The following is a 25,930-nucleotide window of genomic DNA, read 5'->3' on the forward strand; positions in this document are numbered from 1 at the left end:
GCTTGCGCAATATAGGAAAAAACTCTAGCCTATATGTGCTCCCATTGTACCGGCCACCAGAGAGGCTGACTCTTTTTTCCTATAGTGTGAAAGCACGACCACCACTGATGGATTGCAGGGTGGTCTGTAACCATGGAAATTAATCCAGCCAGCAAAGGAGACAATATAGACAATCACAATACATTAGTAAGTGGCTTGTATTAACTTTCTCTACGTGATAAATGCCACTTACTGAAGTGAGACAACCCCTTTAATGGGAGGAAGGGGGGAGGGGGGTTGAATTCAGGACCCTTATCTATTAGCCAGAGCAAAAAGCAACTTCTGAGACCTCATTCACATGACAGTGAAAAACTGCTTTGTGACAGCCTTTTTTGTAATGGCCATCACACAGCTGTTTTTAGAACCCATTGAAGTCTATGAGGCTATTCATATGTCCTATTTTTATCCGGCTTCTTAGCCAGACAGATCCCATTGAAATCGATGCAACTGCTTTTGACGGCCGTATAGTCAGGAGTACACTAAGTGGCTTTCAGGGGTGACGAAAGAAAATAATACTCATCTCATCCACTTGGAAACACAGGGACACCCGCTCCTCACTGGATGCACCAGGGCCTGTGCACCCAGCATGATGACATCACATCATCACTCTGGGAGTGCTAGAGTATCTGGTGAGGAGCGAGGGTCTCTGCCTGCCCAAGTGGAGGAGGTGAAAATCTTTTTTTTTTTTCCGGAAATATCATTGATCAGGAGCACTATGAGGTCATTATCTATACTGGGGAGCACTATGGGGCCATTATCTATGCTGGAGGCACTATATGGTGGTGCATTAATACTGGGGGGGGGGGGAACTATGGCATGGCATTTTATATACGGCAGAGGTTAGGATTGAAATAAACTATGAAATTCATCAGTTTTTAATGGCCGTTAAAAACTGCTGCAAAACAAATGAAAATGGCTGTTTAAAAATGGACAAATCGACAAAAAAGGAGGAATACAATAATTCAAAATGGCCATGTGAAACTGACAAATAATAGCAGTGTGTTTTATAAAAGTGAATAAAGCTCAAAATCCCTCTAATAGCTTTTATTTCCATACACACAAATGCATTGGGAACACTACACACTCTTTTCCAAATCAAAACATGAAGAAAAATATATCAAATTTGTGTTGTTCCTAGAGAAAAGTGAATATTAGACTGTTCAAAAAAAAAACTGTGTTCTTATTCTTCTTTACAAACTCAAACATTCACTATATAAACTGAAAAATGTTTGAAGATTTTGCTTTCCTTTGAATCACTTAACTGATATTTAGTTGTATAACCGCTGTTTCTGAGAACTGCTGTACATCTGTGTTGCATGGAGTCAACCAACTTCTGGCCCCTGTGAGCAGGTATTCCAGCCCAGGATGATTGGACTACATTCCACAGTTCTTCTCTATTTCTTGGTTTTGCCTCAGAAACTGCATTTTTGATGTCACCCCACACGTTTTCTATTCGATTAAGATCCGGGGATTGGGCTGACCACTCCATAACGTCAATCTTGTTGGTCTGGAACCAAGATGTTGCACGTTTACTGGTGTGTTTGGAGTCGTTGTCTTGTTGGAACACCCATTTCAAGGGCATTTCCTCTTCAGCATAAGGCAGCATAGCCTCTTCAAGTATTCTGATGTATTCAAACTGATCCATGATCCCTGGTATGCGATAAATAGGCCCAACACTGTAGTATGAGAAACATCCCCATATCATGATGCTTGCGCCACCATGCTTCACTGTCTTCACTGTGTACTGTGGCTTGAATTCAGTGTTTGGGGGTCGTCTGACAAACTGTCTCCGGCCACTAGACCCAAAAAGAACAATCTTACTTTCATCAGTCCACAAAATGTTGTGCCATTTCTCTTTAGGCCAGTCAATGTGCTTTTTGGCAAATTGTAACGTCTTCAACACATGTCTTTTTTTTTCAACAGTGGGACTTTGCGGGGGCTTCTTGCAGATAGCTTAGCTTCACATAGGCGTCTTCTAATTGTAACAGTTCTCACAGGTAACTTTAGACCTTCTTTGATCTTCCTGGAGCTGATTGTTGGCTGAGTCCTTGCCATTGTGGCTATTCTTCTATGCAGTTGAATGGTAGTTTTTCGCTTTCTTCCACTTCTTTCAGGTTTTGGTTGCCATTTTTAAAGCATTTGCGATCATTTTAGCTGAGCAGCCTTTTATTTTCTGCACTTCTCTATATGTTTTCCCCTCTCCAATCAACTTTTTAATCAAGGTACGCTGTTCTTCTGAACAATGTCTGGAGCGACCCCTTTTCCTCAGAATTTCAGAGACAAATGCACTGTAACCAGCATGTACAACATTTGCTGCCTTCCTTCCTTCCTTAAGTAAGGGCAATAATTTTCACCTGTTTTTTAAAGAATGAATGACCTCACTAATTGAACTCCATACTGCTATTATTTTGAAAATGCCCCTTTCAATAAGTAAATGAATTACAGAGAATCAGCAGCATGCATGGCATGACTGTTGGGTCTGTTGGATTTCTATTACTCTACTACACCTGCTAGTAAATTATTTGCCATGTAGAAATATAATTTCTACCAAAACAGTGATTGTTCAGGTTAGTGATGTCTGACTGCTATTATTTTGAACACAACTGTATATACAGGATAGATATATATAGTAGGAAAGCACAAGGGGCCGTCATTGACGGAAGATATGTGTCACCAAGGTTTCTGGCCTCGGTGAGGTAAGAGCCGGTAATTTTAAGTGTCAGCGGCAGCTAGTGCTGACTGACACTATTGGTTATTTAGTGTGGCTGTAAAGCCGATTCAGGCCGGCTCTTACTGGGAGCAGCCAAAGTGCAGGGTGGGTGGCTGTTCCCTACGTTCCAGGCCGGGTTTTGGTTAGGGATATAAAATCCAGCCAGCAGTCTCAGCTGTGTGGATTATCCTCCATCTGACAGTGGAGCTTTGCCAGTCTCTGTGTTGGGGCATGAGAGTTTGGGCTGGGATTAAGGCCTGCAACTTGTTTGGATGAAAGCACGTGGACTTCTGTTTCACCCAAGGACTTATGTGTTGCTGCCTGGTGTGAACAAACACCTTGCTCAAGGTGACTGTTTTTATCTTGAAACTGACTTTTTGTTGTCACTTTTTCCTTATGTGTGAAAAAAACACTGAACTGTTTAAGTTAAAGACGTTGTCGTTGCCTCTATACTGCCTCCGCAAGCCTGTCTACCAGTCCACTAAGGGTAAAAGTCCACAACACGTTGGCCATCTACTGGGCTTTTTAAATATATTAATAAGATACTAATATTATAGACCTTATATGTTGGTCAAGTTCTTCTGGTCGTGCATCCGTTGACTATGTGACTGGTACCAATGAAGGGCTGTGATGTTTTGGCTGTTATTGTTCATTCACATTGTTTTGAAGCTTCAGGTCCCATATGACTCCCAAATTGAGTCTCATTCTTGAGTCTTGCTTTTGGGTTTCCTTGGGCACCCTGGCCAGGTACAACTGTGACACTTTGACACATTATATATCTTGCACACCTTTCTTTAGGAAGCCCAGAAATAAAAGATTCCAAACAGAAGTCCAAGAAGCCCTATGGCCAAATACCAACAAAATATATTAAGACACTAAACATTTTCTCTTTTCATTTTCCTTATTTCTGGCCCACTGAAAAGTCACATTTACCCCTGGAGTGGGACATCTCCATTATATTCTATAGCCCTGTGTCCAAGAGGAAATCACACAAGCAGTTTTTGTGGCCAAACACAGAAGTGGATCCAAAAACAAGGAAACCTTTCTGGGTTCCACTTCTGTGGAACAAGAAATGCTTTCTTTTTCACCCAGAAACCACACCATATTGTGTGATGCCTGAGGAACGGGCTGGTCCCGCCCCCAAAAATGTTGGTATTCTACAGAAAAGGATATACCGTACCAAGACTGCGCAGTTGCAAGTTTCTTCTGCAAGCAGGGCTCACAAGAAATCTCCTTTTCTTTTTCTTTGTTTCTTTTGATTTTCTTTCTGATTGACTCTTCTTAGCAGTTGTGACCCTGCTCTATCCCATCCCCCTAGGAACTATACATTTTCAAATGGGTTATTTGAGAAAGGACATTCTTAATCAAATTAATATTGTGTTTGTCTCTCTCTCACAGGGTGGCACCTAGTGCCTGGCATGGCCGGAGGTATTTGCGTGACTCTCTTGCTCCTCCTCAGCGTTGTTCCCACAGGGAGCAGAAAGAGCTGGAGAAGACGTGGCCAGCAGCTTGTGGCCAACAGCCGTGAGAGAACTGAAGGGGGTGGGGAGAGCTTCCCATTGGATTTCACTGCTGTGGAGGGAAATATGGACAACTTTATGACTCAAATTAAGAACCTGGCACAGTCTCTGTACCCATGCTCTGCACAACGTTTAGATGAGGAGATGAAATTACACCTTTTGAACAACCACTCTATCACCTGCAATGATGGGAGTCCAGCTGGGTAAGTTTCTGTGGAGAAGAAATGGGAGAGAGTAGATGTAAATTGTAGTTCATACATGACTCAAATGGTTGGTCCTATGGAGTATGGCTGTCAGGCTGGAGGCCTTGAAGCGAAAGTCTGATATATTTAAAGGAGTTGTCTAGGATTGGAAAAATATGGCTTCTTTAAAAAGTGCTACCATAGATGTCCACAGGTTGTGTGGTACTGCAGTTTAGCCCCATTCACTTAAATGGAGCTGAGCCTAAATACCAGACACAATCCATGGAAGAAAGCAGTTGGGTCCAATCTACTCCTTTTTAATTTTGGTTTTAGAAATTTGTAGTAATCGTGGCAGCATGTAGATGAGGTGTAATATGCTATATTTTGTTGTAGCCTTTTAATTTGGTTTCGTTTGGTTTGGTTTCATCAGGAATTAGTGGATCTGTGGCAGAATGAAGAAAAAAGAAGGAACCGGGTACTTTAAAGGCTGCGTACACCTTTTGGGGGCCACTTTTTTATGATTGCATTATACCCATTTAGAGATTTTTTTTTTTTTTTTAATTGGCCTTTTACAAATATGGAGTATATTTTTCTGTACAGGGCTGAGATGGTCTAATAGAGGGATCTGAATTTTCTCTCTTCTGTCAGACAGCTAATCTGATGGCTCCTTATCTCTGCTCTCTGACATTATAAACACTTATTATAGCTCAGTTCTTATCTTCCTGATAAGAATATGGCTTACAGAAGTTATTATAAGGGTTATTAGATGACCAGGCACAAGCATGATTCACACGTCTAGACAAACGGTTAACCCTTTGTGACAGAACGGTTCAATATTTTTAATAAAGACCAAATTCAAAAAAGATTTTTAGCCCAAAATGAGTAAAATACAATCATAAAAAGTTGTCCCCAAAGGTGTACACAGCTTGAGTCCACCGAGACTTATAATAGGTTGACGCATCCTGTACTGTACAGATCGAGTCTCGCAGTCCTCTCATTATCATTACAGGCAGGATTATAATGACTTAAAACACATATATAAATAACACATGATCCAATATTCACAATAGGTGATGGACCGATCTCGGCCCTTTCCCTTCCCTGCACAATGACCTCTGCATAAGTCACAGAGCATGCCCACAACACTCCTCCATTAAAATCAATGTGTCATCTCTAGACTACAGGTTCTATGATCCATGTGGTTGCTGTAATGCCTATCCCCATACATGTACCAAAAATAGAACGAGAAAAACTGCAATTAGAATTTTTTTTTAAATATGGGTGATAAATTCCCTTTCCCAGTGAAAAATGGCTGTCCAATTCTAACTAATTTCAATCAGTCACATGCAATTTGGTCTCTAATGGCACTGATAGACAGTCGGGTCTTTGTATACTCCTCTTTCATTCAGCAGGTCCATTAAAGGGGTATTCCCATCACATACAATGGGGGCACATTGCTAGGATATGCCCCCATTGTCTGATAGGTGTGGGTCCCACCTCTGGGACCCGCACCTACAAGGAGAACGGAGCAGGGAGAGCTGTGGCTGGAGGACCCCGAGTTTCTTGTCGTCCATCCACCACCAAGTGCTGCTCCAATACAAGTGAATAGGAGCGCACTGCGCATTTACGGCCCCTGTTCCCATTCGTTTCTATGGGGCAGACGGAAATAGACGAGCCAGCGCTCAGCAATTTTCGGCGGCCCCATTAAAATGAATGGAGGGCGGCTACGCATGTGCAGTGTGCCCTTCATTAATTTCTCCACTCCGTTCTCGTTGTAGGTGCGGGTCCCAGAGGTGGGACCCGCACCTATCATTCAATGGGGGCATATCCTAACTATATGCCCCCATTGTAGGTGAAGGCAAAATCAATGGGTGTCCTGAGGTCCTCCATGACGATATTTTGTAGTAGTTCTCTGCTCTGGCTAATGGCAGGTAACCCCTTTTGTACATTTGTCTAAATTCCCCAACTTGCTGTAAAAGAAGGAACAGATTATGGACTTCTATCTCCTGTATGTATAAAGAGGTGTATAGATACATACCTTGGGGTATCAACCATGGAGGAAGTGGCTGCTATGAGGTCCAGGGGAGGGGGACCTGAGCTGAATTCTGTTCCCAAGAAACAATCTGCTGCATTTTATGCAGCCACCACTAGGGGGAGCACAGTGTATCGAGATTTTTACTGCTTCAATAAAGTTCATATTAACTTTCTATACAATAGGCTCCCTCTAGTGGTGGCTTTATAAAGCCTGTGTTATCATGTACTGTGTGAAGGGGAATTGAAGAATTTAGGGCTCTTTCACACTTGCGTTGTCCGGATCCGTTGTGTACTCCATTTGCCGGAGGTGCCCGCCGGATCCGTAACACCGCAAGTGAACTGAAAGCATTTGAAGACAGATCCGTCTTCAAAATGCGTTCAGTGTTACTATGGCAGCCAGGACGCTATTAAAGTCCTGGTTGCCATAGTAGTAGTGGGGAGCGGGGGAGCAGTATACTTACCGTCCGTATGGCTCCCGGGGGCGCTCCAGAATGACGTCAGAGCGCCCCATGCGCATGGATGACGTGATCCATGCGATCAAGTCATCCATGCGGGTGGGGCGCCCTGACGGCACTCTGAAGCGCCCCGGGAGCCGCACGGACGGTAAGTATACTGCTCCCCCGCTCCCCACTACACCTTACCATGGCAAACAGGACTTTAGTGTCCTGGCAGCCACGGTAATGCGCCGAAACGACGTTTAGCTTAAGGCCGGATCCGGATTAATGCCTTTCAATGGGCATTAATTCCGGATCCGGCCTTGCGGCAAGTGTTCAGGATTTTTGGCCGGAGCAAAAAGCGCAGCATGCTGCAGTATTTTTTCCGGCCAAAAAACGTTCCGTCCGGAACTGAAGACATCCTGATGCATCCTGAACGGATTTCTCTCCATTCAGAATGCATGGGGATAATCCTGATCAGGATTCTTCCGGCATAGAGCCCCGACGACGGAACTCTATGCCGGAAAAGAACAACGCAAGTGTGAAAGAGCCCTTAGAGCTGTGTGGGAGAGATGTTGTTTTATTTGTGCCAATTGTCTGGTGTAAATACATTGAGCAATATGGTGTTCAGAGAGGGCATCATATTGAAGAAGCATGACCTAGAACAGTGATGGCTAACCTCCGGCACTCCAGCTGTGGTGAAACTGACTACCAGCATGCTCTATTCATTTCCTATGGAGTTCTAAGAACAGCCAAGCAAGTGTACATATTGGGAATTGTAGTTTTACCACAGCTGGAGTGCCAAAGGTTAGCCATTACAGACCTAGAAGTTAGGTCAAGTGGGTAAGGTGGAGCACAACTTATTTTTTATTTTTTTCCTTCTTTTTTATTATATATTTTCTTTGCTTAAAATTTGTAATTTGTCATAAAAAATCATTGGGGGCATTCTAAGTTTTTCTATGTGGCCCTATGCTGTCTGTGTATGCCCCTGGAGCTATGTGCATGAAGATGTGAAAAAAAAACACTGAAGGACCACCCTCGGCTTTGGTCTCTAAGAAGCCCATCTAATGTTCTGGTATTTCTGTGATATTTGTATATTCTTTTCATGTGGTCTAGAAACATCTTGAAGGCTCCAGTAGTCCTTACAGTTTACATTAGGACTTTGTTTCATATGTTCCTCTAAATTCCTCCTACTCGCCTCACAGCTTAAAAATTGTGTAATGTGCGTATATTGTATATTCTGCACACATCCTTTATTTGGCCGGAATTAAAGCCGAAACTATCTAAATAGCGTGTGGGGCGCATAGGACCTTGCAGAGTCTCTTCTATCTGTATACAGAAATGCTTCAAAGTAAAGTATATATTCCATCTTGCCGTCTCTTTCCTTTGATAAGCGTCCATCACCTCCTTGGTGCTCCCACCACCAGTGACTGAGACTCCATCTTATGTTTACCTTCTAGTTACTACCTAAAAGAGTCCAAAGGCAGCCGGCGGTGGCTCGTCTTCTTGGAAGGTAAAACTTCACTTTTATCTTTTCCTTTGCACTGAAGATTTTGGGCCTCCTGCCCAAGCTAAGCAAGAGAAAATAAACAGAGCTTGTGGTGAGGAGTTGTAAGAACGTAATTTGCTTCCAAAACACGTTTTTGAATGAATTTGTGACATGAGACTGTAATCCAGAGTCAAAGGTTATGACCTGACTTGGAAAGGTCTCGGTATAGTAAGTGTTTGACAGTTAACCTGTATCTACATGACATCTACTAGCTACAAAGCTGATTTAACATATACAGATTAGTCCTGCTTATACAATGTTTGATTTTTTTTCTGACTTGCAACGATCAGTTCCCTTCCTCAAAGCAGCCGGCTGGCAATCAACTGATCGGCCCGGATGCACTTTTCTGAGCAGCATTTCTCCATCCTGGCTAAAGGAGGAGGACCACAAGCAGAGAACCCACCTCCATAATGTCCATATGCCCTAAACAGGCTCATGAGAAAAGGGGTTGTACAATATACATGAATAACATTTATAGCTATACATTAAACGTCACAATTTTTCTATTGAAAATTAAACTGGGTTGTCCAGCCACCCAAAATAAAAAAGGAAAACTACTTGGAATGCTATAAAATAATTCTTGCGATGTGGTGGTCCCAGCAGTCGAACCCAAACCGATTTAACAGTTATCCCTTCTCCAGCAGATAGGGGATAACTGTAAGCAAAATACCCCTTTTAAAAAATCATTACCGTAAATGGAAATGAATGAATTAAAATTTAAAAACTTAGTATGCTCTAAAATACCCCAGTCCCCCACCGTTCTAGTACTGATACTTCCCAGGTCCCACTCTGGTCTGAGTTGTTCCTGCTGCAGCAGTGACCGGTCAGCACAATGTGTTACCACTGCCACCAGTCCCTGACTGTAGTAGTGATGGGTTGACATGGCTGAGGTCACAGCTGTGACCAGAGTTGTATCAACATCTCATCACTGGAACAGAAAGTACGAAGACCAGCAGGGACCCTAGAAGAAATGGCACTAGAGTAATGGGGGATTGGTGAGTGTTACTACTTTAGTTTTTAGTTATTTTTTTCAAATTTTAGACAGCTAGACTGGTCTCTTTGCATATTCGTTTCCCATGGAGCATTGCCAATAGGTCTCCATACTATGGAGCATGTTCAGTAAGTCTCCATACAAGAATGGTCTCTTTAAGGAGATTCATCACCTTGCCTCAGCTGCTTCCAAGCAATCACACTAAGCCAGCCAGTATCCTACTCCATATGGATGAGGAGCATGCACCATGAGGCAGCCGTCTACGGATGGATATCTGGTCTGGCTATATTCCCTTTTCAAATTCCAAGGCTTGTTGGAAAGTCTGCTTTTGACTCATAGAAAGCAACTTCCAATAGATGGCGCTGGTGATATGGTTCTTTTCCATGGGAGATACATCTTTGCATGTTTGTTTCCCATGTCTCTGGAGTACCTCCAGTCAGTCTCCATACAGGACTGGTCTCTTTAAGGAGATGCAGCACCCGCTATAAGTTTTGGATTGGTGCTATTCCGACTGCTGGGAACCCCACAGTTTACAAGACATGGGGGGGGGCCCTGCTCTCCATTTGAATAGTGCATTAATCAAACATGCACGGTGGCGCTCCATGTAAACTCTACAGGACTGCTGCAGATGGCCAAGTGCTTTACTCGACTATAGAGCTGAATTGAGTGTTAGCACAAATGCATGTGTACCACTGCATTTCAAGCTTTAGTTGTCCCTATTTTTGTGGTTATATCCATTTTGGGAAAGCTGAGTTAGAACAAATACGGCCATTACAGGTCCCGCAGAGATTGTCGTCTTTGGCTTGTAAAGCTCTGCATTGTAAATGTGTAAAAGCCATTCTGAAGGTAAGGTTCTTGTCATGAAATTAAGTTACAAGCACATCTGACAGATTCTACAGGCAACTGTGACCAGTTGAAGTGGCCTCATAACATGTTGTGCTATTGGGTCTCCAGCTTCCTTGTGTGCTGATATCTACTCCTTTTTAAAGGTGGTTGGTACTGCATTAGCCGTGAGAACTGTGACCTCCGCTATGACACCATGAGAAGATTCATGAGTTCGAAAGGATGGCTAGCCACTAAAAAAGGTGAGTGACCCTGCACTATGTATTGTGACTGGGATCCACTTGTCCCAGGATGCAAATACGTCTTCCGTCTGCATTGTTCCATCCATGTAACTCCTCTCATTCTGTAATTTACACTTACTAGTCACCTACACGTCATGCATGTAAGTTCGTGTGGCAATCATTCGTTTGTGTCAAGCTTCATTTCATGTTTCAGCTTCAGGAATTTTGTCAACTCAGCCCGAGGAGAATCCACATTGGTGGAATGCTAACATGGTGTAAGTATTATCTGCGTCTTTGTCCACCTTAATACATTCATATTAGTTATCCGCTAGGCCTGTCTTTTACCTGAGAATTTCTACTCACTACGGTGATCCTTCCCTTTGCAGATTCATCCCGTACTGTTCCAGTGACGTCTGGAGTGGAGCTTCACCCAAATCTGAAAAAAGTATGTTCTCCTGTGTCTTAGTGGGCATTGTTATATTTGGGTAAAAGACAACTGGTTCCTTCAATTATTCTAAGGCATTTCCTTATTATAGCTTAGGAGCTGCTCTGTTGCCTCATTCTTTACCCCTCGTCTCAAATTTTCTGAAGGCTCCTAGGGATTTAAGGTGGCCATGTATATTAGTCTAAAGTTGATCAGAATGGACGATTTCAACCAATGATCATTATAACCGCTAGGTGAGAGACCATTGTCATTTGAAAAGAAGTTTGCCGCTTTTAATATCTTCATCAGATGAAAGATCTTTCATTCAAATAAGATCATTCATGGACAAAAGATCTTTCTTTGAAGGAATATTACCATAAAGATCTTTCATCCTTTGCCCGATTATTATTATTTTTTTCATTGAACGTATATGGGCAGTTTTGAACAACTGTAACGGCCAATATGGACTAAAGTGTGTGTGGCTATATTTTAATATTTTAAGAAACAAATGTTCACTAGATGTTTGTTTCTTCAACTGGTGTTCAACCATCAACCAACTTGTATCCAGTGGCGTGCCCAGGCTGTTTGGCACCCGGGGCGGGTCATTTCTCTGGCACCCCCCCCACCCCAATACTTGACCACATACCTCTTACATCCAGGGACATCTCCTGTCATGTAGACCTTCTCTTTCCTCTTCTCCTCCGTTAGACCGCCATGAGAAATTCTTTCAGCCGCATCTCGTCTCTACAGAGTTTGTAACACAGACACGTTAGATTTCTCAATTTCTCCATCAACCCCCCAACCTGGTGTCCCCACAGTGTCATCCTGCTGCCACCCCCAATACTGTGCCCGTTGTGCCCCCTAATGCCCAGGTACTATACTGCTGAAAAAATAGTGACTTTAATAGACATAATTGGGGTCATTTATCAAACTGGTGTAAAGTAGAACTGGATTTTCAAAAGAGCTGTCAAATATGAAAGGTGGAATCTGATTGGTTGCTATGGGCAACTAAGCCAATTCTACTTTATACCAGTTTGATAAATTACCCCAAATGTTCCTATAGTGTCTACAGCAGCTATAACGTCCCCTAGAGTGCCCCCAGTAATAACACCCAATACTGTGCTCCAGGCAATAATCCCTGTATAGTGTCCCAGAAAAAATAGAATGGCCCCTACAGTGCCTCCCCAATAAAAAGGCTCCCATGCTGCCCCCACACAGTAGTGTCCCCCACATTGCCCATATAGTAATTTGCCCCCCACTGTGCCACACAGTATCCCACCATATTCCCCCCACGTCCTCCTGTGTGCACCCCCCCTCATGTCCCCCAAAGACATAAAATAAAATTGCCCCCACACAGTATCCCACCATATTTCCCCCCACACGTCCTCAGTTCTGTGTGCACCCCAGCCCCCTCATGTCCCCCAAAGTTGGCACATAAAAGAAAAAAACCCTAAAAGCTAAATACTTACCTGCGCTTACTCGCAGAGTCCCAGCACTGTGCTGCTGAGTCCTGGCACAGGCGCGCGTGATGACGTCATGGCGGTGATTGGCGGCGGGGCAGGGAACTATGCGCTCCACTCCCTGCCCCACCGCAGTATGTGGGTGTCAGCGCTTCAGCAATGAGCGCTTCCATCTGTATTGATGAAAGCGCTCATTGCTTCTGGGTCAGCTGGCACCCCCGTCAGAGTCAGCACCCAGACACGCCACTGCTTCTATCTAATGTACACTGCGTGCAGAATTATTAGGCAAATGAGTATTTTGACCACATCATCCTCTTTATGCATGTTGTCTTACTCCAAGCTGTATAGGCTCGAAAGCCTACTACCAATTAAGCATATTAGGTGATGTGAATCTCTGTAATGAGAAGGGGTGTGGTCTAATGACATCAACACCCTATATTAGGTGTACATAATTATTAGGCAACTTCCTTTCCTTTGGCAAAATGGGTCAAAAGAAGGACTTGACAGGCTCAGAAAAGTCAAAAATAGTGAGATATCTTGCAGAGGGATGCAGCACTCTTAAAATTGCAAAGCTTCTGAAGCGTGATCATCGAACAATCAAGCGTTTCATTCAAAATAGTCAACAGGGTCGCAAGAAGCGTGTGGAAAAACCAAGGCGCAAAATAACTGCCCATGAACTGAGAAAAGTCAAGCGTGCAGCTGCCAAGATGCCACTTGCCACCAGTTTGGCCATATTTCAGAGCTGCAACATCACTGGAGTGCCCAAAAGCACAAGGTGTGCAATACTCAGAGACATGGCCAAGGTAAGAAAGGCTGAAAGACGACCACCACTGAACAAGACACACAAGCTGAAACGTCAAGACTGGGCCAAGAAATATCTCAAGACTGATTTTTCTAAGGTTTTATGGACTGATGAAATGAGAGTGAGTCTTGATGGGCCAGATGGATGGGCCCGTGGCTGGATTGGTAAAGGGCAGAGAGCTCCAGTCCGACTCAGACGCCAGCAAGGTGGAGGTGGAGTACTGGTTTGGGCTGGTATTATCAAAGATGAGATTGTGGGGCCTTTTCGGGTTGAGGATGGAGTCAAGCTCAACTCCCAGTCCTACTGCCAGTTTCTGGAAGACACCTTCTTCAAGCAGTGGTACAGGAAGAAGTCTGCATCCTTCAAGAAAAACATGATTTTCATGCAGGACAATGCTCCATCACACGCGTCCAAGTACTCCACAGCGTGGCTGGCAAGAAAGGGTATAAAAGAAGAAAATCTAATGACATGGCCTCCTTGTTCACCTGATCTGAACCCCATTGAGAACCTGTGGTCCATCATCAAATGTGAGATTTACAAGGAGGGAAAACAGTACACCTCTCTGAACAGTGTCTGGGAGGCTGTGGTTGCTGCTGCACGCAATGTTGATGGTGAACAGATCAAAACACTGACAGAATCCATGGATGGCAGGCTTTTGAGTGTCCTTGCGAAGAAAGGTGGCTATATTGGTCACTGATTTGTTTTTGTTTTGTTTTTGAATGTCAGAAATGTATATTTGTGAATGTTGAGATGTTATATTGGTTTCACTGGTAAAAATAAATAATTGAAATGGGTATATATTTGTTTTTTGTTAAGTTGCCTAATAATTATGCACAGTAATAGTCACCTGCACACACAGATATCCCCCTAAAATAGCTAAAACTAAAAACAAACTAAAAACTACTTCCAAAAATATTCAGCTTTGATATTAATGAGTTTTTTGGGTTCATTGAGAACATGGTTGTTGTTCAATAATAAAATTAATCCTCAAAAATACAACTTGCCTAATAATTCTGCACTCCCTGTATATGCCCAGCTTTATTTAAGCTGAATTCTTATTCATTTGATAAGAATTCAGCTTAACTGAATGCTTGAACTCTCAGGAAAGTAGAAATAAGGGCTGCAGATTAAGCCATCAAACATCTCCTGTGATAAATTTCATTGTGAAGAAGACACAAATTTGTGAAGAAGACACAAATTTCATTGTGAAGAAGAAAAAGTGCAGACAGTAGAGGACACATGGATACACTATTTAATAAAGATCTATTGTTAAAAAAAAAAAAAAAAAGCCCACAAAGGTGTCCATAGCCTTTAACTACTGTCTCCATATTATATAGGCATCTTGGTGGCTAGTACTGTTGCTTTTATTTTAGCCATTTATATAGCACCTACACATTCCACAGTTCTGTACAAATATTGCCATCACTCACAACTGTCCCTATCTATCCATTGGGGCTCATGAATCTGAATTCCAAAAAAATGGGCATACTCTATTTTTCATGTGTGGAATGAAACCGAAGTACTCAGAGGAAACGCACACAAACACTGGGAGAACATACAAACAGTATGCAGATCCCCCCCCCCCCCTCAAAAAACAAAATCTTGGTCATGTGTCTTTCAGCTTCAAATGTGTTGTGTGAAATCTCCCCTAAAAGTGCACTTTATGAAAGATTTCTCAAGAGTGGATAACCTTTTATTGAGGCTCTGAAAAGTTGTATGTTAAGTTGTTCTTTTATTTTAGGTGACTATGCTTTTATGGGTTCACTTATTATACAAGAGGTTGTGAAGGAACTTTTGGGGAAAGGGCTGGACACAGCCAAAGTGCTTCTCTTAGCTGGAAGCAGGTGAGTCAGATTTTGATGATGTGAAATTTTGTTGAAAAAAAGACGGATATGACTAGATTCTTATAAAATATTGTAATATTTCTTATTCTTTACCATACTAGTGCTGGTGGAACAGGCGTTCTTCTAAATGTAGACCTGGTGGCTGAGCAACTAGAAGAACTGGGTTATACCGGGATCCAAGTACGTGGGCTTTCGGATTCTGGCTGGTTTCTCGATAACCAGCAGTATAGAAGGACTGACTGCACAGATATTATGACATGTGCCCCTACAGAGGCCATCCAGAGAGGAATCAGGTAATGGAACAGTCTAGAATGAAGATGATCTGTACATGTATTACAATCTAAAAGGTTTTTAGCTTGCAGAATGACTACATTTGGGAACATAAGCTGAACTATAACATTCTATGGAAGTACCCAGGGTTGGAATGGAGTTCCTTGGGCCCTACAGAGGAAATTTTATTTCTCAAGGCCCTAACCTCATATCATCAACAAAGTCTAATAGATTTTGATTCAAAGAAATAGACCCGAGTGGAAATTTATTGGCCCCAAAGTCAGCTCCAAATGTTTTTTCTCCTTTATCTTTGGGTCCCACTATAGCTTCAAAGCCTGGGCTGAGCAGAGGATCCTCTGGTGGGCCAGTCTGACTCTAGAAGTACCTTTTCTCCAGAAAACACCTAATTTGCAGTCGAGGGACTATAGACTGGAGTCCTCCCTTCAAGTGCTCATTGATTTAGAGGGTCTATATACATATTCCACTAGGTTAATAGAGGCATTGACTCCATGTGGATGAGGCCAACTGGGCCTTTGTTCATCAGAAAATGCCACCCTAAATGCTTTGGAAACTCTCTCCTGGTAAGGTCTCTATGGAACCTCCTTTTTAGTACATATTAGCCAATAGTCTTTATGCAGGTTTTGTGTAGCTGCAAGGACCATGGTTCTAACATATAAGTATTGCTGTGAAATTGTCTCTGACAAAAACCTTATTTTGTATCAGATACTGGAATGGGCTTGTTCCAGAGAGGTGTAAGCAACAGTTCAAAGAAGGTGAAGAGTGGAACTGCTTCTTTGGCTACAAGATATACCCAACCCTAAGAAGTAAGTAGTACAAAAAGCTACAAAAATTGGAGAACAAGACCAATATTGGTAGAATCATTACAGACTTGAGTTTAAAGAGGACCTTTCACTAGTTTAAAAACTAAAAACTAACTATATCAGTGGGCAGAGCGGCGCCCAGGGGTCCCCCTGCACTTACTAGTACGTCTGGGCGCTGTGCGCTGGCCAATCGTAGCGTACAGCTCATAGCCTGGGACTCCCAGGCTATGAGCTGTGCGCTACGATTGGCCAGCGCTGCAGCAAGGGACAACCCTAATACAAAAACTCCGCCCCGTACAACAGAGGGAGCTGTAGACACCGGAGCCTATACCGGGCAAACGGAGCGGCGCCCAGACATACTAGTAAGTGCAGGGGGACCCCTGGGCGCCGCTCTGCCCACTGATATAGTTAGTTTTTAGTTAAACTAGTGAAAGGTCCTCTTTAAATTGGACTTGTCCATTATGTGCCTTCATCTGTGTTCCATAATGCAAGAGTGTTTTCAACTTAAAGGTCCACCTGAAGACAGGTTCTCAATAGCTGTCTGGTATAGGTCCCCTCATTCCTACCGATCAGCTTTTTGCAGCAGCCACTGGTGCCAGAAACAACAAAGTAGATGGAGCGGAGCCAGAAGCTAAAAGCTCCATCCAATGTGTAGTAGCTATGACTGCGTACTGCAGCTTAGCTCCCTTTCAAATTAATATAACCTGGCATGGCCTCTACACAATGGAAAGACATTGCTTCTGAATTTGTCCTGTTATTTTTCCTGCATTGGTGTCTGCCGTAAACAACTGATTCGTGGAGGTGCTGGATGATGGACCCCCACCAGAGGATAGTTAAAAGTTGAAAAACCTATTTTATCTTTTTGAAGTTAAAGGGGTTATTCAGGAATTGGGTATTGATGGTCTATCCACAGGTTAAGTCACCAATATTAGCCGCAGAGCTCCTGTGAGCATTGCATCCCCTTTAAAAAGCTGAATGGCAGTGGTCTGACCCCCAGAACCCTGATATTGATGACCTATCCTATCAAATTCCTGGATAGCACCTTTAATATTTTTATTTTATTTCGATGAAATATAAACTTTCAGGCTTTTATTGTCAAAATTATGTTGAATTGTTTGTGTGGGTCTGTTTTAAAATAGACTCTGAAGCGAAGAAAAAACTAAGCATATTACTTAGGGTACTTTCACACTAGCGTTTTTCTTTTCCGGCTCTGAGTTCCGTCCTAGGGGCTCAAATCCGGAAAAGAACTGATCAGTTTTATCCCCATGCATTCTGAATGGAGAATCAGTCCTTCAGGATGCATCAGGATGTCTTCAGTTCAGTCTTTTTGACTGATCAGGCTTTTCAGAAAAACGTAGCATGCAGTATTTTTACCTCCGGCCAAAAAGCCTGAACACTTTGACTGAACGCCGGATCAGGCCTTTTTCCCATTGACTTGCATTAACACCGGATCTGGCGCTGTGTGTTCAGTCAAAACGGATCCGGCTTTTGCATGTTAAACCCGAAAAATGTGAAAAAAAAGTTAAAGTCCATAAATGGCGGATCCGTTTTTTCCAATGCATTTTTTCATTGTGATCAAAATCCTGATCAGGATTCAAATGTAATCAGTTTTCACACGTTTTTCCGGATCCGGCGGGCAGTTCCGGTGTCGGAATTGAACGCCGGATTAAAACAACGCTAGTGTGAAAGTAGCCTTATTGATTTGACATCTTTTCAATATACACAAACTGCTCATTTACTGATCTACAAAGGAGAGCATGAGAAGGTCTTGGGTTCACAACAAGCTAAATAGTAGTACTCAATGCCAAGTAGCAGCTGCGAGAGCAAGTAAAATATTAGGGTGCATAAAATGAAATGTAAAACCCATGAATCAATTATAATACTCTTCAATATAAATAAGTAGAATTTGGGCTACCGGTTTAGGATTCTCACTATATAAAGTTCATACGTTTAATTAGATTGATAAAAATAAAGTCTTGTACAGAAATTTGGCGTGGCCACTTTGGAAATGAGGCACCTTGAACTGGCCATATATACGTTTGATCCATGTTTATCTGGACCTCCCAACTTGCCTGTTCTGTAGATATTGGGGAAGCTAAAGATCGAACGGTTTGTTCTTGGGAATGTAAGCCATTGCCAGAGGACTCGGCTGAGGCGAGTGCGTATTTGAATATGGGTAAGGTGTGGGGATCGGGAGAGAACGCCCTATGTATGGAGATAGCCTTAGAAGTGAAGTTTGGACCAAATGGCATAATCTTCATGCCAATGGGTTACCGTTGCCTACCTATTACCGTTGTTTTTCACCCATAAAAAGTAATGGAGGCTGAATCGTAGATCCGTAGCTCAGCCTTTGCTGAAAATGTCTCCATATGAGGAGCTTTATACCTTATACAGCTCTAATGCTGTTTGGTGTGCAACCAGTCACTTAATGACTCAGCCTTGTCCCAAAGTAGGTGAAAGGGACACTACCATCATAAAGGGGTATTTTTTTTAACTCGTAGAAAACAATTATTATTTTTATGTTGGCATTACTATACCATTGAAAATATAAAATATTGTCCTCCTGTACACAAATGAGAAAACCTCCTATATAGATAGATAGATCCATTGTCAGTTTACTGCTGCTGTGAGGGATGTAGTTTGAATCCTCATGATGATAGTAGGTGTAGAATTGCAATACCAGTAAGACAGCTCTGTCCATTGAAGAGCACTGCATTGATTTGTGTAATATGTGATGCTCTCATTGGGTCAATACAGGGGTCTTCTTTCTGGTCGCAGTGATGGTCTGACTGAGAGAGTTAATCAAGAATACTACTATGCTAAAAGTGAAAACAAAGAGGAATTTAAAAGGGTTTTCTGAGATTTTTTTCACTGATAGGTCATCAAGTATCTGATCGGTGGGGTTCTGACACCCGAGACCCCCACGATCAGGTATTTTGAGAAGGCAGAGACACTCCTGTGAGCGCAATGGCCTTCTCTCACCTCGCCAATAACAGGACAGGAGCACCACTGCCTTCTCAAACAGCTGACCGGAGGGGGGTCCCAGGTGTCGGACCCCACCAATCAGATACTGATTACCTAACTAGAGGATAGTTCATCAGAAAACCCCTTTAATGAATTGTGACAGGAAATAGAATACATGGAGCGACTTTAAAAAAATGATGTCCAGAAAACCATTCCCCATATTTTATAACATTATATATGTAAAATTACATAGAATATTCACATATAAGTAATTTTTTTTTTTTTTTTTAATGGACCTGTTCCTTTAAAGCCATATTTAGATCCATCAATGTGAAGCTTAGTAACAATATAATTTGCTCTTTTGGGCAGACACAAGGTTTTAGATCCTCCAGTAAAGTGTATTTTGTATGGTGACCTGTACAGCGATCTACGTGTTATATCTTCAGGTTGCATTCCTGTCCATGGAGTAGTTGATCACTAGCATGGTGTGGCAGACTGCATCGGGTCCCGGATGCTCATCCAGGGGCCATGTGTCACCAGCTGCTTGACATCTGTAAGCCAGACATGGCCGCATCTATTTGTGTCTGCCTTTGAAATGCATATATCACCCGCTGATGGCGAGCGCGTGTTCTCACAAATATATTACCTATTCGTAATGTGAAAAAAGGTCAAGATCCATACATGACTTGTGTTTCTACAGGTCGTGAAAGGCCCATGTTTTATTATGTGTTTATTATTTTACAGTCAGCCAGTTGATATTTTGGGGGCCATTTAATTGGTGCAGTTGTGTTTTAATAATTTTTTCTTCGGTTGGCCATATGCATTGGATAGCTGTCGGGCTAACGGCTACATGTGGCTCTCCCACTGTTGCAAAGCTACAGCTCCCATCATGCCCCACAGCCTGAGTGTTTTTGACGTATATGTTGTTTTATTGCAGGTCCTGTATTTGTAGTACAGTGGTTATTTGATGAGGCCCAGCTGACTGTGGACAATGTCCATTTGAGTGGGCAGCCAGTGCAGGAAAACCAGTGGAACTACATTCAGAACTTGGGTCGTGAGCTGCGCAGCACCTTGAAGGATGTTGGGTATGTATTCAAAATTGGTTTGACTGCTGCTCTGACCGCTGTGCTGGTCTTCTAAGACATTGACCATGGTCTTTCTTCCTGTAGGGCCAGCTTCGCTCCTGCTTGTCTGTCTCATGAAGTCATCACAAGGAAGTAAGTCTCATCCTTCTCCTTATATTTAAAGAGGTTGTCCAAGTTATTTTAATTGATGACCTATCCTCAGGCTAGGTCATCAATATCAGATCGATGGGGATCTGACACCTGGCACCCCCGTCAATCAGCCGGTTGAAGAGAAGGCACACACTGTGCCAGCGTTGCTTTCCCTTCATTGTTTACCTGCTCGCCGTCGACTTCACAGATGTAATTACAAGCCGTCCTATTCACTTTAATGGGATGGCTCCTTCCTATTCAAGTGTCGCAGAGGTGAGCTTGGACATGAATAGGCATTTTCTAAACAACGCTGGACCTGTCAGTTCTGCAAAATGCGGAATGCCCACGGCCGGTATCCGAGTTTTGCGACCGCAAAAAAACACGGTCGTGTGAATGTACCCTAAGTGTCGGTTTTAATTGATGTAACTAAAGCAGAAATGTTTCAACGCATTTTAAGACCTGCTTGCTGTCAGTGAATGTGCACATTCTTGCCTTACTCCATAGAATGAAAACCCCTTATTTTCACAGCTGAGATTTCTACAATTGTATCCATAGTATGCAATCTTCTGGATTTCCAGGCTGATACATTTTACCTACACTGATACACTGTAGCAGACCATCAGATGAGAGGAGAGATTTGGCTGCATATACAGTAGTTGTCTTATCTGGATGCAATAGTCCAAAGTCCATAAGAGGTGTCTGTACAGGGCTCCAGACTGTAATCTAACAGTAAATGGTGAACCATTAAAACCAGACAACCCCCTTTATGTAATCCTCCCCCCCAGCTCCCCCGTAATACTGCATGTTGTTCCATGGACGGTCCAGGTCTGTAACTATCCCACTACTTCTATTAGAAATATTATTCATTGAACTACTACTACTCCCATTTCTGCCATGACCACCACTCCCCTTCTCTCAGCTGCTTCTACTTGTTAATCAGCCGCAGCTATAAATCCTTGCCTGAGCCTAGGAGCTTTTCTATCATGTGGTCTGCACCTATTTTACCAAATAATATACGGTTCACAGAGAGAAGGTTCAAGCCCATGTGTGAATGTCTACCAGTCCTCAAACACATAGCAATATATGAAAAGACACCATGGAAATGAGAAGAACATGAGCTCCATCTAGTGGTGGGGTTTGTAAATGCTTTCCTGTTAGAAAAAAAATTGCTGACGGATTAGGATTGAAATAATAAATTAAATATATCGATATGCATTTGGCATTACTCGTTATCCTCATTTCTAAGATTTTCCATAGGGCTGCAGGTCACCTAGCGAAAATGTAATACTGATATAATAGTAAGAAAAAAAAACACAATGCAACAGCACTCTGCAAACCAAATAAAGTACAATAATGCCATAGTTATAGAACATATTCTGGTGCTAATGCTACGCTTACTTTGAAAATATGAGATTCTTGGCAAATACACTTTGTACAAAATTATTTGGGCCAGTGTGCACCTGCACATTGGGATGTACTTGAGGTACTTGAGGTGTGGGCGGCTGACTCCATTTAGTCTTGCACTCCTGACCAGCCTGTCTGCCCCACAGGCTGATTTTAATTAGTGTAAGTACCGTATAAAGCTGTAGCCTGCTCGCATTGAATTTATTGGAAGCCATCTGGCACCAGGAGAGGTATGGAATGGGCTCAGCATGCATGTTGGTACCTGCATTCCCTGTTTTAAAAAAATATATTATTCTGTTTATTTGAAGCAGATTCACAAAAGAACAAGAGCAAGGGTCATGTACCCACATATCATACAGTAACATACTTTCCCCACTTTTCCCGAAACAGGAGCAGAGGGGTCAAATATAGCATCATAGGGACACGGATCCTGTACATGCAAATCTGACTGCATTTTTCAGTTTAATTGAAATAAATAAGACAAGAGTCAAAGATCCGGGGAGGAAAGGAGAGAGGTGGGGGGGGGGGGGAGCATAGGGAGGGAAGGGAAAGGCAGGGCTACACTGCCAGGGAACCCAAAGTATTACCTAGGGAAGCTTTAAGATACCAGGATGTGTACTGAAAAGGTTTGACTAAATCCTTAATCTCATCTGGACTGAAGTGTGCGGCAATGAAAGTGCGCCATTTGCTGAAAAATTTGGAAGCTGAACACTCCTTGTGCCTCGATGCCTCTATTCTTTCAAAGCCCAACAATACCTTTAACTCTGAGACCACAACAGGCACATCTGGCATGGCATTCATAAGCCATCGTTGAAGCAAAACTCTTTTGGCTATCAGTAGTACAGAATGTAAGATTATCGGGATCTGAGTTGGACTGTCAGGCTGTCCCCCCTCAAGACGTACAGTACAGACCAAAAGTTTGGACACACCTTCTCATTCAAAGAGTTTTCTTTATTTTCATGACTATGAAAATTGTAGATTCACACTGAAGGCATCAAAACTATGAATTAACACATGTGGAATTATATACATAACAAACAAGTGTGAAACAACTGAAAATATGTCATATTCTAGGTTCTTCAAAGTAGTCACCTTTTGCTTTGATTACTGCTTTGCACACTCTTGGCATTCTCTTGTTGAGCTTCAAGAGGTAGTCCCCTGAAATGGTTTTCACTTCACAGGTGTGCCCTGTCAGGTTTAATAAGTGGGATTTCTTGCCTTATAAATGGGGTTGGGACCATCAGTTGAGGAGAAGTCAGGTGGATACACAGCTGATAGTCCTACTGAATAGACTGTTAGAATTTGTATTCTGGCAAGAAAAAAGCAGCTAAGTAAAGAAAAACGAGTGGCCATCATTACTTTAAGAAATGAAGGTCAGTCAGTTAGCTGAAAAATTGGGAAAACTTTGAAAGTAAGGGCTATTTGACCATGAACGAGAGTGATGGGGTGCTGCGCCAGATGACCTGGCCTCCACAGTCACTGGACCTGAACCCAATCGAGATGGTTTGGGGTGAGCTGGATCGCAGAGTGAAGGCAAAAGGGCCAACAAGTGCTAAGCATCTCTGGGAACTCCTTCAAGACTGTTGGAAGACCATTTCAGGGGACTACCTCTTCAAGCTCATCAAGAGAATGCCAAGAGTGTGCAAAGCAGTAATTAAAGCAAAAGGTGGCTACTTTGAAGAACCTAGAATATGACATATTTTCAGTTGTTTCACACTTGTTTGTTATGTATATAATTCCACATGTGTTAATTCATAGTTTTGATGCCTTCATAGTCATGAAAATAAAGAAAACTCTTTGAATGAGAAGGTGTGTCCAAACTTTTGGTCTGTACTGTATATAATGAAAGACCAGAGCCTGGGGCTCCATAGGTAACTCCAACATCCAAAGTTTCTTGACATAGTCAACCACGGTGGCCCAAAAATGAACTACCTTGCTACATGTCCAGATACCATGCCAGAAATCCGTTGCCACCATTTTACAATTTGGACAATGGGTGATGCGATCCGGGAATTGAGGCGAGGCTTGAAAATTAAAACCATAAATGGCATGATGCATCATTTTAAAATACGTTTCACGCCACGATTCACTTATTACACACTGGCGGACCTTGCTCCAACCTTCCAGGATCTTTTCCCCAATCCCATCATCCATGGTGATGCGTTCCCATTTCTTAAACAGGGTGGATACCTTAGCCTTCGTGAAGTTGCCTAAAAGAGCCCTATATAACCTTGAGAGGGAAACTGTTTGAGGGGAGAAACTAAGGACCTCGTCAAAGGAGTTCGTAGTAGCCTCCTTTGACAGATCCTGTAACCTATGCGAACAGAAACCCACTATCTATCTGCATTATTTGCAGGAAATGGGAATCCGGCACGGCATACTTTTCCTTCAATTCCTTTGGGGTCAGCCATCGCCTCTCCCCTTGGTGCATCAGATGTTCCGCCCTTGTCAGCCCTCTAGACACCCACAGCTCAGAAGGTCCCGAGCTAATCCTCGGAGGAAGCTCAGGATGACCCCACAGCGGCATCCACTTAGAGATTGCATGAGGCAAACCTACTGTTTTCCTAATCGCCTTCCAGGCTGCTATCGTATCTCTCAGTAAAAGCAAGGTTTTAATGTCCTTGGGCAGCGAGGCCAGATTAGAATGTAGACACGCTACTCAATTCCAAGGAGTCACTAGGTTTTGTTCTAGTTCTCTATTTGAGAAAAGGTCAGTATTGTGCACCCAATCTGAAATATGACGCATAAGACAGGATAGATTGTATCCCCGTATGTTCGGGAATTTCACTCCTCCCTCCGGTTTCCATAACATGAGCTTTGAAAGAGAGATATGAGGGCGCCTATCGGACCACAGAAACGTGGTAAACGCTTTATTCAGAGCAGTGACATCAGTGTGTTTCAATAAAATCGGAAGCGTTTGGAGGGGGTAGAGCAACTTAGAGAAGCTCATAATTTTAATGAGCTGACATCTACCAAGGAGAGACAAGGGAAGCTAATGCCATTTCTGTAATTCCGATATTATTTTCGCTATGAGGGGAGGGTAATTTAGCTGGTACAGTGACCCTGGGAGCTTACCAATTTTAATCCCTAAGTAAGTAATATGTTTCTTAACAGCTGTCAATCTGTCCAGAACTGTGGGGGATTCGTGGCGTGCAACTCAAGGATCTTACTTTTGGATGAATTTATTTTATAAACCCGAAATGGACCCAAAAAGACGTAGGAACTCCAATAGGGGGCCTAGATGTCGCTGGGGCTTATCCATAAAAATCTAAAGATCATCGGCATACAAAGCCAGCTTGACCTCCTTCTTGCCTATAGTGATACCCGAGTACAGTTCAGAATCCTCTAGAAATCTAGCTAAAGGTTCAATGGCCAGGTCTATTCCCTGGGTTTAATGGAGGCCATTATGGCACCAAAAAATTGTAAAAGGCAGAGTGGGCCCAGCATGCATGTGGAACCTGCACTCCCTGAATTTTATGGTTGCCGTTATAGCACATAACTGGTAGAATTTAGTATTAGGTTCCCATCTTACAGAGATCGCCTTGACGCCGGAAGGCGGGCCCCAATAATTTTGTACAAAATGTATTTGCCAAGAATCTCATATTTTCAAAATAAGCTTAGCATTAGCACCAGAATAATAACTATGGCATTAAATTACTTTATTTGGTTTGCAGAGTACTGTTGCATCGCATTTTTTTCTTTGTATTTCTAGCCATGGCAGCGTGCACCTGCACATTGGGATGTGCTGACTGACCCCCTTTTTTCCCCCACTGATATAATAGTGTCACTTTTTATATTACATTATGTATGTATATGTGTGTGTGTGTGTCTATGTGTATATATATATATATATATATATATATATTTAGCATGAAGCTGGATAAAAGTACTGATGGATGCAATTCCTGTGCCGACTGCATTTTTAAAAAGGTAAGGTTATTGCACACGAATGTCTGCACTCCGTGGCCGTATTGCGGACTGCATTTGCAGATCCAAAATACACGGGCACTGTTCCGTGTGCATTCCTCATCACTGATGCGGACCCATTCATTTCAATGGGTCAGCAATTCCGGAGATGTGGAATGGTGCGGAACGGAACCCTACGGAAGCACTACGGAGTGCTTCCATGGGGTTTCATCCCGTACTTCCGTTCTGCAAAAAGATAGAACATGTCGTATCTTTTTGCGGAACAGCTGGATCGCGG

At 42.7% G+C, this 25,930-nt stretch overlaps 1 protein-coding gene across 1 annotated transcript in view; it reads left to right on the forward strand.

The window, feature by feature from the left end:
• NOTUM (notum, palmitoleoyl-protein carboxylesterase) overlaps nucleotides 1–25,930 on the forward strand; it is a 62,250-nt gene that overhangs the window by 31,240 nt on the left and 5,080 nt on the right. Inside the window, exons 2-11 of the mRNA XM_040435559.1 lie at nucleotides 4,148–4,472; nucleotides 8,380–8,432; nucleotides 10,449–10,544; nucleotides 10,738–10,798; nucleotides 10,910–10,968; nucleotides 14,951–15,053; nucleotides 15,155–15,346; nucleotides 16,047–16,147; nucleotides 20,046–20,193; nucleotides 20,278–20,325. Of these exons, the coding sequence (XP_040291493.1) occupies nucleotides 4,168–4,472; nucleotides 8,380–8,432; nucleotides 10,449–10,544; nucleotides 10,738–10,798; nucleotides 10,910–10,968; nucleotides 14,951–15,053; nucleotides 15,155–15,346; nucleotides 16,047–16,147; nucleotides 20,046–20,193; nucleotides 20,278–20,325 (1,166 nt within the window). The 5' untranslated portion in view covers nucleotides 4,148–4,167. The remainder of the gene's footprint in view (nucleotides 1–4,147; nucleotides 4,473–8,379; nucleotides 8,433–10,448; nucleotides 10,545–10,737; nucleotides 10,799–10,909; nucleotides 10,969–14,950; nucleotides 15,054–15,154; nucleotides 15,347–16,046; nucleotides 16,148–20,045; nucleotides 20,194–20,277; nucleotides 20,326–25,930) is intronic.

This window comes from Bufo bufo, chromosome 6 (assembly GCF_905171765.1).
Source record: "Bufo bufo chromosome 6, aBufBuf1.1, whole genome shotgun sequence".
Lineage (NCBI taxonomy): Eukaryota > Metazoa > Chordata > Amphibia > Anura > Bufonidae > Bufo > Bufo bufo.